At 37.0% G+C, this 12020-nt stretch overlaps 1 protein-coding gene across 5 annotated transcripts in view; it reads left to right on the forward strand.

Moving 5' to 3' along the window:
- ASPH (aspartate beta-hydroxylase) overlaps positions 1–12020 on the forward strand; it is a 213079-nt gene that overhangs the window by 123350 nt on the left and 77709 nt on the right. For all 5 annotated transcript variants that reach the window (XM_081265760.1, XM_081265761.1, XM_081265762.1 and 2 more), the window contains one exon: positions 11188–11273. In XM_081265760.1, the coding sequence (XP_081121886.1) occupies positions 11188–11273 (86 nt within the window). The remainder of the gene's footprint in view (positions 1–11187; positions 11274–12020) is intronic.

The raw sequence follows: 12020 nt of genomic DNA on the forward strand, positions 1-12020 counted from the left end.
TTTTCAATATAATATATATTTTTTCTTTCTTCGTTCAAACACCAGAAATAGGTTATCTGTCACTTGATCATTCTGCTATTGCCCAAATAAACTCAAATTTTTCTCATTTCCTAGAGACCATTATCTTCAGGGTTGGGTTGTTTACTGGTCATCCTATCATGACCAGGTGTTTGTGTCATCCTGTCATGTCTATCACACTCCTGTAAACCAATATTAATAATTTATAGAATATCAGGTTTCCATTTGCATAGCATAGGGAGAGATTCTAAAGGCACTCTTGGGATTTCTTCCATTGTGATTATCAAATTGATTTTAAAGACTTCCTCTTGGGTTTGATAAAAATCTAAGATGATATCTTTAAAAAAATGAACACCATGTAATTTCTGTCTTATAAAACATAATAATGAATGTCAGTCAATACCAACGCCGACAAACACTAATTAATTAAACATGCAGAACATGTTAACATGATAACAATTAAATGAAGAGTAAGATAATATAGAAACTAAGTTCATAAATACATAAATAATTTATTCATATAGTATCTCCTGTCTTTAGACAGGAGACATTACATAGCAGAGTCACCTGTAGCTATTTTGTATTGAGGCTTGGGATCATCTATTTTCTGTCAAGTTCCCCTGAAGATACTGATAGAGTGATGTTTGGAAATTATTGTTTTATTTGTTGATAATGGGAACAAATATTTAAAGATGACTTTAAATAAGTTTACCATTTCAACAAAATTAATAAAATATGGGAGACACATTTCTAAAATTCTTTTTATGCATTACTGCCTTTTTAAAAATGTATGTTGCACATCATTTAACTGTTGGTGATTAGAGATTGAAAAGCTCATTTTAATGAACATCCGTTATTATATTGTGCAGTGAGGCTTTGGGGGCTCTTGAAGTCTGTAGTCCTATTTACCCCTGAACATTTTATTTGTATTGCAGTGCTATTTGAGCAAAGGTTTCTTTCTGGTGTTTTTTCTCTCTTTCTTGCTCCCAGTATGTCAACTTGTGTCTGCTGTTGAGTATATACATCTGATCACACAATCCTTTTTGCTTCCTTTTTGTTTCTTTGTTTTTTATATATTTTTTGGTGTTGGGAATTGAATCCAGAGCTCCCTCATTCTGAGGGCATGCTCTGCCACTGAGCTACAACCTCAGTGCCTTCTTTTTTGTTACTTGCATTAAATTAAGGAGTAGAGAGCCAGAAGAGCTATGCTGTTAGAATTGCATGTAAAATAAAATTGGGGGAAGGTGGCTGTTGTCTCGTGGCACAGTGCACATGGAGTTGACATTCATCGTGTCTGAAGTGGGTTGGAAAGGCTGTGGACTGCCTTGGCACTGGAGGGGTTTCCGTTATGTCTAAAAAAACACATCACTTAGCGTCTCTGAAATTTCTAATTTAACATATGGGGTCACATCTGTTAAAGGATTATTACTCTAGAAGGAAAGTGATGTATAATTTATTAAAATAACCCTGTGGGGAGACAGCCAACTCCATTTAATAAACTGAAATACTTGCTGGTGCCATGGAATGCTCCCAGCTGAATCTCACATTATTTCAATCGAGGGGGCAGATGAAAACAATTGCCCTTTATATAATGTTTACTGTGTTGTATTAGTTAGTGTCTCTCAGCTGAAAAATATTTATGTTAACTGTTCAGTTGAAGCTTTGAATATTGAACTCCTGCTGGCATGCGGTTGATATTTAATTCTGAGAAGAACAAAAGTCCATTATTCCTCAGCTGTAGGAGGCAAGGAAGGGTGCACCATCAGCTCTTCCCAGTCCCTCTGCAGCAGAAAGCTGGACCTAAGAGCATCTCTCCAGAATTGCCCAAATTCACCCTTTCCTGCAGTAATACTTACCCACGAAGTAGGTAGCCTTAGAGAGAGAGGCCTTGGAAGGGGTTACTTTTGGATCATCAACATTATTTCTCCTTTCTCACTGAGTGATAATACAAAACAAAGACTCCTGACAGAAGCACTTCCATGGCTGTGTGCTGATTGGATATCTCAATAGCAAATGACATGACTGTCTCTCAGTATGATAGCAGGTTGATTTCAGACCCCAGTGTGCAGCATAGTGGTGGGGAATACCACGCACAATTCCCACTTTTAAATGAGAGAGAAAAGAACTGAGGGCTCCTACCCACGTCCCCTGCCTGTGTCTTGTAGGAACTGGCAGATGAAGGCTGGCTTGTGCTGTGCACAGAGACAGAATTTTATCAAAAATTCTAATACAGGATTCTTGAAGGCTTTGCTCTATTGTTTCCTTCTTCTTTTTTTTTTCATCATCCTTAATTTATATATTTGCCTCATTGTCAAATTTAGAAAATTTTTTCTTACTCTAAAATTTATCGGTGTTTTTTTTTTTCAAAAAAGCAAATTTAACTTACAATTCTAATGCAGGAAAATTAAAATATGTAGTAGGGTTTTTCTTAGGTTAACTGTTAAGTGCATGAATAATATTATAAGAAAGTTGTTTTACTGGAATATTTCAAAGCTTCATTGTGCATCTTTGATATTGAGCAAGTTTTCCTTTTGTATCTTATTTTGATATTATGTTTTCTTCCATTAATTTTTTTTTCGTATTATTTTTCATCAAATTCTTCCTTAACTTCTACAACAATAGCCCTTAATATTTTGTGGAATCCTGCTTGAAAATTCATAGAACTTGAGTATCCCTTATCCAAAAATGAAACACTAGAAATGTTTCAGATTTTATTTTTTACAAAATTGGAATATTTGCATATACATAATAAGATATCATGGAGATGAAAAACAAATCTAAACATGAAATTTATTTATGTTACATATACCTTTGGTACATATAGCCTGAAGGTAATTTTATGTAACATTTTCATAACTTTGTGCATGAAACACAGCTTGTGTATTTTGAACCAACAGACATCATGAGGTACTCAAAAAGTTTTGGATTTTGGATTTTTGGATCAGGGATGCACAATCTGTAACAGCATTGGGGATCAAGGGATGTATACTGTGGTTCTGTTGCTTTTTAGTCTTTTATAGACTCAGGAAATACAAACTAGATGCGAGTGTACTGTGGTAAAGTGATTAGTTGCCCTGTCAGGAAAATGTTTGACCACAGAGCAAATCTGGTATCTAAAACATAAACTAAAACAAAACCTCAAACTTTTATTTATAAGATAGATAATACACATTTCCCATTTAAATAAAGAGCAGAATTTTAAAGTCAGTAAAATAAAATACTATAGACAGAAGCTGTAAATAACATTAGTGTGATGCTTTAGACTCCATGAATGACATGTATGGTAAATAAAAGGGGTCAGACATTATCCCCATTTCATGGATGGAGACCCACAGGCTCAGCAAATTTAAACAAGTCAAGTCATGGGCTGAGGATGTTAGTTCATTGGTAAAGCACTTACCTATCATGGGTAAGGCCCAGATTTTCATCCCCAGCACTAGTAAAGAAAAACATAACAAAGCAAAGTGAAAATTAAGAAATCACCCCAGAAGTAGCAATACTGAGGACCCACACTGGCATCCAGACTCATACTCTAGGATCTTTCTACCAAACCAGGGTGTGTCTGTGTAATATATAAACATTAGGCATAAAATGAAGGGAAATTACTGTGGTTATTTAACTACCTTTATTCTTAGGGACAAGTAATACAAAGTTCAGCTACTTCCTTTGCACAACATAATACTTATGCTAATACTTAATTCCACTCTGTCATCGCGCTCACAGCCCTTAGAAACACCCTAGCTTTTTAACTTCTGGGCTAGATGCCAGAGACACTGCACAATGGTAAAGAACATAGAGAAGTTGGAGTCACCCAGGGACAACCCCAGGCTCCATTCTTGGTTCCTGCTGTTCAGTGTATGCAGCCTGAGTCAGTCATGCATGGCTAGTAGAGTGAGTCCTTAATAAACATCAATTCATTACTGTCAGTAAAGAATTTGTTCAACACAGTGACTTCACCTGCAGTCCCAGATACTCAGGAGGCTGATGCAGGAACATCACTTGAACCTAGGAGTTCAAGGCCAGTCTGGACAACATATAAGAACCTCATCTCAAACCCCAAACAGAGAAAAATTCAGTAAGGCATTAAGCAGTGATTCAGAGCATAAAAGTAAGCTACTTTGTGAATTTTTTTTTTTCTGTTCTACTAAAATTAGCCTCACTTTGCAATCCAGGAACTTCCTGGCTAATTGTGCCTAATATTCTGTTGTTTCTTTCCTAAATTGCTAATTATACTGAAAAATTTAAATGGAATATGACATGTGAAATAAATATCAATGTTCTCTATAGGATCTTTGATGGGGATTTTACCTCAAACATATGTTCTCTTTCTTGTCTACCTTCTTGGCCAACACCCTCCACCACATTATTGTCCACTGAAAGCTTAGATCAGATCTTCTTTACAAAGCAAGCTACTCTTTGTTCAGTGTCTATCTGGGTTGCTTGTGATTTTTTTTTTTTTAAGGCAACTAAGATGTCTAAATTATAAATTGACTTGCCATGCCTCCTTTTAGAATATGTTGATTCATTCATGCCCACATGTGTTCAGAAGCATTTGTTGAGGTCTTCCTATAGGATTGACTACATGCTAACAGCTGGATATAAATGATGAGTAAGACAGAATTTTTTCCTCACAGAAATGAACAACCCAGCAAGGGGTGGAGGTGAGGAAGTGATGGGGACAGCCTGAGCAAGCGCTGTACACAAAATCAACATAAACATAGTCGGAAGAGTTTACTGTTTCTAGAAATAAAATGCCATGGGAGAACAGGAAAGGTGTTCTTTTCTGCATAAAGACATTGTAGATGACTTGATGGGAAGAATGGCAATGAAACTAGGTCTTAGATGTCGAAATAAGAGTATTTCTTGGTAGAAATAAAGGGAAGGGCTTTCTGGGCAAGAAAAACACCATGAGAAAAGTCAGAATTTGAGAGACTATCTAAAAGAAATGTGGACTTTATAGGTGAGTAGCAAGAGGTGGCAATGGAGACCAGTGCCAATTTGTAAAAGGTAGGAAAACTGGTTCAAGCAAATGTAACTATGAAAGAGGTTAAGATGCATAATATTTTCCTTGAATAAGTACAACATTTCAGGTGAGGTTGATGAGGGAAATTCACACAGTACACCTACAAACACACCAAGGTACATCAAGGTTTGTGCTTAATTAGCCATGCAAAATTGTATCAAAACGGAAGCCTGGTGCAGAAGCAGATGCTGTGTCCCTCTGTGTGGCTTCCCTTGGCATTTAGAGTTCATTGACTAGGTGCCAATGGGGAGCCACAGTTGGCCAGGCAAGTCAGAGACCAAAGTCACTAGGCAGCAGCTACCCCTACAGCTTTCCATATTTCTAGAAAGACCAGATTCCCTTAATAAGAAAATTTATGTCTTTATGACGTAAAACCCTAGCATCCAAGTGGAAAGAGGTTTTTAGCCTTTCACCTACATGAAAAATAACTAATGAAAATGGTACAAGTTCCTGATTCTAATTGATTTACAAAATACTTTTTTTTTTCTGTTGAGAATGTTTTCTCTGTTTCAGTTTTCAGTTTCCCCAGGAAGGTTCCACTGTTCCCTCCCAAATAGGTTACACAATTTCTAGTCCACCCTTATAATTACAGTTTGAGCATGCCTAATCTAAAAATCTGAAATGCTCCCAGATCCAAAACTTTTGAGTCCTAACATTATTCCACAAGTGGAAATTTCCACACTGACTTCTTGTGATGGGTTGCATCCAAAACACAGGTGTATTCAAAATATTGTATAAAATCATTTCCAGTTTAATATATACACAAGGTACATATGAAACATAAATGAATTTTATGTTCAGACTTAGGCCCCATTCACAAGATAACTTATTATGTAGATGCAAATATTCCAAAATCTAGATTTTCTGAAATCTGAAACACTTCTGATCCCATGCATTTTGGATAAGGTATACTCAACCTATACTCACATTTCTCTTAATTTAATTATCTACTTATGTCTTCAAAAACACTTACTATGGTTTGGATAGGTATTCTTCAAAGGTCTACTTGTTAAAAAGCTTAACCTTAGTCTATAGCTTTATTGAAAGGTGTTGGAAGCTTTAGGAGGTGGGACCTGATGAAAAAAAGTTAGGTAATTGGAGGAATACCCTGGAAAGAGCTACTGGGAACCCAGCCCTTCTTGTTTTTCTCTTCTTTGGTTTCCTGGTTGCTGCACGTTGATCACCTTTCTCTATAGGTGCCCCTGCTTTGATATGCTGCTTCGCCACAGGCCCAAAAGCAACTGACCATAGACGAAAAATTCTGAAACTGTGGGCCAAGTAAACTTATCCTCCTTAAAAATTGATTATTTGTGGCATTTTGCCACAGTGACAAGAAGCTAGCACGATACTGTTGACTCCTTGAGAAAGTTCCTGTCAAATTCTCAGCACCTAGCATAATCTCGGGAAGGCAGAGACATTTTAACACATATTTGAGTGAATGAACCATTGAAGTTGGTTCCAATCAAACTTCCTGAGGCCCTATCCACTGTGCACAGAGTCATGTGCTGAGAATGTGAACATAATGCAGATTACTAATCCATTAGTCAATTGACCAGAGAGTCCAGAGTAGAAATGGTAGCTGGGATCCTGGAGGAAAACATAAATGTTGTTGAGGGTCTAGATGAGTCTTACATAACATGCCTTTTTTTTTTTAAATTTTTATTTCTTTGTGTAGAGAGGATACTCTTCAGCATGGTTGAATTTTATTTACACCCCAACAGGTTTATGTGGTAGGGAGGGAGTGCAAAACTAATGTTTATTTTATTTTTAGAAAGTGCAATATTTTTATGACCCAATGTTTTTATTGTTATCCCTGCAGTAAGAGGGATTGAGAATCCCAGGATTTTTCATTTCCTTATAATTTTTATTAAAAATCAGATTTATTACGATATAATTTACCTACAGTAAAACTTACCTATTGTGCTATACATTTCTATTGAGTTTTGACAACTGCATAGACATCTAGATACAGTATATCAACCACAACTAACATGTATCACTTTATAACCCCTAAAATTCTCTTGTACCCTTTGTAATCAACCTTTCCCCATCCCAGCCTCTGGAGCCACTTGTTATCTGCCCCTACAGATTATCCTTTTCCAGAATGCTTTGTAAATGGAATTGTCACTAGCCTTTTGAATTAGGCCTCTTTCCCTTAACGTTTGCTTTTGAAAGTCACCCGTGTTGTTGCTGAATATTGATCCATTCATTGTATGGATGCACAGAAGATTGCTTATCCATTCACCAGTTGTTGACATTGCGTTTTCTCTACTTTTGGCCTTTATGAACTGTGCTGCACTGAACATCTGCATGAGAGTGTTCATGTATATCTTTGTGATATGGTTGTCATTTCTCTTGTGTGGGAAACTAGCATCAGGATCACGAGGATGCCATTTAGTTTGTGTTTTGTATGTTCTGGGGGAATCTATGAGTGTATTTTAAGCAATTCAGTGACAAGGACAGATGTTGTTCCATAAAGATCCTCAGAACAATGTTAACATGGGGACAGGTGGGACACAGGGAGACTGGTTGGGAAATTGTTGCTTTTCAGTCTATTTTGTAGCAGAAGTTGCTATTTTTGTCTCTGTCTTCCATGGCACAAGTATAGAACATGGAGTAATATGAAGATTCTGTCTCTTATTCATGGTCAACTTCTCCCATGCACCATACTAGGAAAGCATCTTCCCTGGACTACATGGAGATGAGTCAGCATTAAGACTTATGCTGTCTAGATGTGCATCATGAGTGCACTCTCATACTGTTCACTATTATTTTTTCTCTTAATATTTCAACCATGGCATAGCAAAGGATATAAGGATTTGAAATACAACCGATTCCTGCTTTTATTTTTCCTCCTTTGTGTTTTTAGAAAAGGGCAAAACACTTGTAGTGTCAGTGACTAAAAAAATAAAATAAAAATTAATTTAGCATAGATTTCTTCGAAACCATTTTGAGAAATCCAGATTCAACAGAATTAATAATCCTTTCCAATACCTGATAGGTCTACTTTGAAAAACTATTTACATGATTTCAATCAATTGAAAATGAGAAATGCAGGATTTCAGAGATCAAAGAGATCTTAAGAGAAGCAGCCCCAGGCACTCATTGTGGATGGAAATTCTGAGGCCCAGAGAGCTTGAGAGAGTTTGCCAGGCTCCCTCATAACCAGAGCCCTGGAGGAATCATTGTTTCTACAGCGAGACCAGTTGCTTTTCCAGAATAACGTGGAAGATTCTGTGCCTGTGTAGATTTTTGTTGTTGTTGTTTGTCTGTTTCAACAATTCAGAAAACTGCCTCAGGCTTTTTCACACTTAAAAATAAAAATAGGATTCAATAGTGTATGTCTGTAATCTCAGCTACTCTGGAGGCTGAGGCAGGAGGATCACAAGTTCAAGATCAGCCTGGGTAGCATAAGGAGACCTCATTTCAAATAATTTTTTTAAGTCATAATAAAATAAAACTTGAATTTCAAGCAGGATCAATAGTTGCAAGCTGTTAAATAGGAAGCCATATGAAAAAAAAAATGAGACAGTAATTTCTTATTAAAAGGTGCAATGCGATTTTAATATTTTGTCTTCTTTATGCTGTTATTAAAATATTGTGACACCAAGATACTTTCAGTATGGCTTCTTAACAAGCACTTTGTATTTCACTGTTGACTATTTTAGATGTCCTAAACTACCAGTACTCTTTTTCTTTTCTTTTCTTTTTTCTTTCCTTCCTTCCTTCCTTCCTTCCTTCCTTCCTTCCTTCCTTCTTTCCTTCCTTTCTTTCTAAATCAATTACTTGATAATTTGAATTGATTAGAAAGGAGACACATTGGGGGAAACCTGTGATGCTGGCAGGAAACCCCGGTCTTGGGTGCATACCAGGCTTTCCTGGGGATCCCGCTGTCATCCTGCTGACAGATTGCAAAAGGAAGACACGCAGTTGGGAGACATAAGTTGGTACTGAGGTGACTAGACATGAGCTCCCACCATGGTAAATCCACATTGTAGTCAAATTGGACTCACTTTCCCTGCCAGCATGTATGCTGACATATGACATGCAGTTGTAGAAGCCCATTGTGTGACATTTTTTTCCAGTCTCTCCTTTAGATGCTTATGGTTTTCATCAAAAGAGGGACCGGGGTTTAGGAATGGAAGAAGAGGAAAATACAATGAACAAAATATAAATCACAACAATCAATTTTAATTCAAAAGTAGTGAAATAAAAGGTAGTCTGAGGGTCAACTCTGTTGCTGATGAGAGCTGATTGAAGAATAGTGGTTGGATAACTAGGACCAATAGATTTTTTTTTTTTAATACTAAACCCTGGAATTGTATATACCTGTCACTCTAGGTAGAGTAGAACAGCCCTAGTTCTCAGGTGTGGGAACATCTTTCTGCCTGCCTGTGTGAGCAGCTAGACTCAGTGTGCATGCACATTTCTGAGAAGGGCTGTCCTACACATGTGCTTTTCTTTTCATTTTCTTTTTCTGCTTTTCTTTTTTTCTTTTTTAAGAAAGCTTCTCCTTAGGTCCTTATACATTGCTGGGGTTAGCCTGGAACTAGTGACCCTCCTATCTTTGCCTGCTGTACCTCTGGGATTTCAGGCATCTGCCACCTTACCCTACCTCGCATGCGCACATTCTAGGCAGTCAGCCCAGCTCTTGGGAGGCAGTGAAGGATGGGACTTAGCTACACAAGCACTTTCATTCATTAACTGAGCAGTCATGTAAGTCCTGTCACCTCTGTTGGGGAGAGACAGGAGGCTAAGAGTTTTTAGGAAATGCTTCATTTCTTGGAAAGCAAGAAGTAGATGCCTGCTTCCTCCCTGGTGGGGGAGAGAAGCAGAATGACAAGGTGACTCATCCTTTCCAAACCTCAGTGATCTCATCTATAGACTTAGATCTTCTGGGTGGAGAAGGTGGAGAAAATAAAGCTAGTGTGTATGAAGCCCTGGCATAGCAACTGTGGAAAAGTAGCAATTTCAGTCAGTTTCCTTCAGTCTGCCTTTGGTTAATTCCACACGTTCCTTTCCCTCATTTTACTTGCCTTCCTTAACCAAGTTTTTGGTTTGGACAACTGGTGAATAGGGTGCAATTCTCTGAAGTAGGGTAAGTACCAGCAAGCATAGATGGGTGAGGAATGACGAACTGTTTCTCATCTATTGAATTTGAGTTACCTTGTTGGTAGGCACTGGGATTTATGATTTTTACAATGCATGAGATAATATACTATAGTTAATTTGTAGCTCAGTTTGAAAATTGAGTGATTAAGGCCCCACTTAAGGGCTGTAGACTGACCCTGAAGAATGTAACATCAAAGGGATCAGGAGAGAAGGAGTCACAGAGCAGATGGAGAGGTCAGAGAATGAGAGGAAAAACTAAGACAGTGGGCAACACAAAAGTCAAGGAAATGAATCAGTTTGGGAAAAAGGAAGGGGTCAACTCTGTCAGATAAAATGAGAACAGGGCCAAGTAAAATAGGAAGGAAAAGAAACAAATGGATTTGTGGAGATAGCTACAGACATTAGTTCTGTTCCAGAACACTGAAGGGGTGAAGTAGTAAAAAGGTGGCACAGTAAAAGGAAGGAAGAAAGAAAGGATGGCCAATAGAGGAGGGTAGGCTGAGGTTTGTCTTGGTCAGAGGTTTGCCTGACCATGACAGATCTAAAAATGAGAAAATTTGCAATATTGGGATAAATTCTAAATAACAATATTGGGATAAATTCCAATAACATATGACCACTTCTCGTGAAGTGGTCATATGTTATTGGAAAAGTGGTGGTCATAGACTTGCTGGGAGTAGGGTTGCCACAAACTTTGGATTTGTTTAAAAATGTTATATTTTCAAAGTGCCATAAAGTGAAGCACAATAAAACATGGTGTACCTATGCTTTTAAGGGCCACTTATGCAGGTATGCATGTGTATATAAGAGCCACCTGTATATGTAAGCCTATATATGCAAGGGTTTTCTTCCTCAGTAGGACTGGCTGTCACCCCATTGTACTGCCTGGAAATAAAAAGGGAAGGGGAGCTGGAGTGTGCTCGCCCCTGAACTCATGTGGTTGAGTTCAGTCTTCTCACTATTTGTCAGTTACTATTCTTAACTATTTCTAGACAGAAAAACAATTAAAACTAAAAACCTCTTTTTTTTTTCAGCTAAGAAGAAGAAGCCTAAGCTATTAAATAAATTTGATAAGACTATTAAAGCTGAACTTGATGCAGCAGAAAAACTTCGTAAAAGGGTAGGTTTGGCTTTGTACGGAAATGTTCAACAGTTTTCTTATCAAGTAAACTCAGGCATTACCCTTGGTTTGTAAAAAAAATAAATTAATAATAATAATAATAATAATAATAATAATAATAATAATAATCGTGATAATGACAATAACTAATACAAAAAAGAGAGCAACCTTTGAATAAAGTAGATATTTCCCTAAGCATATCTGCACATTTCCAAAAGAAATGAATCAAATGGAAAAAAAAAATTGCAGCCAATGAGCACAGAGAAATTAAACTTCTTTTTAGGACAACTGAATTGGGTGCCAGCCCACGTCCATCATGCAACAGTAGTATAGATTTGGGCAAATCATTTGCATCCTGAGTCTCATTTTCCTTATTTGTCTCCCTTGTTCTTTCTTGGTTTTTGTAAAGACCAAACAAGGTGAAAAGAGAAGAAACAACACTGTCAAGTACCAGATTAGTGGAAGTTTTTTCTTTTCTTTTCTTTTTTTAAATTTCATGCTACCTCAATGCAAAAAATAAAGTAAAATGAGAAGTAGTTTAGTTCAGCACTATTTGGATAGCTGGTATTAGATGTAATATTAATAATTTGACAGTTTTCTCACTTAGGGTTAACCTCAGGCATCCCCAGTTTTCCACATGACTATTTTATGCTTTGCTTTGTTATCAGTTAATTTGGAATATAATTTGCATTCCTTTCCAGATATTAAAGTTTTTTAAAAGAATGAATTGACACTAAATTGAAATAT

The sequence above is a fragment of the Spermophilus citellus genome (assembly GCF_964194105.1).
Source record: "Spermophilus citellus genome assembly, chromosome: 14".
Taxonomy (NCBI): domain Eukaryota; kingdom Metazoa; phylum Chordata; class Mammalia; order Rodentia; family Sciuridae; genus Spermophilus; species Spermophilus citellus.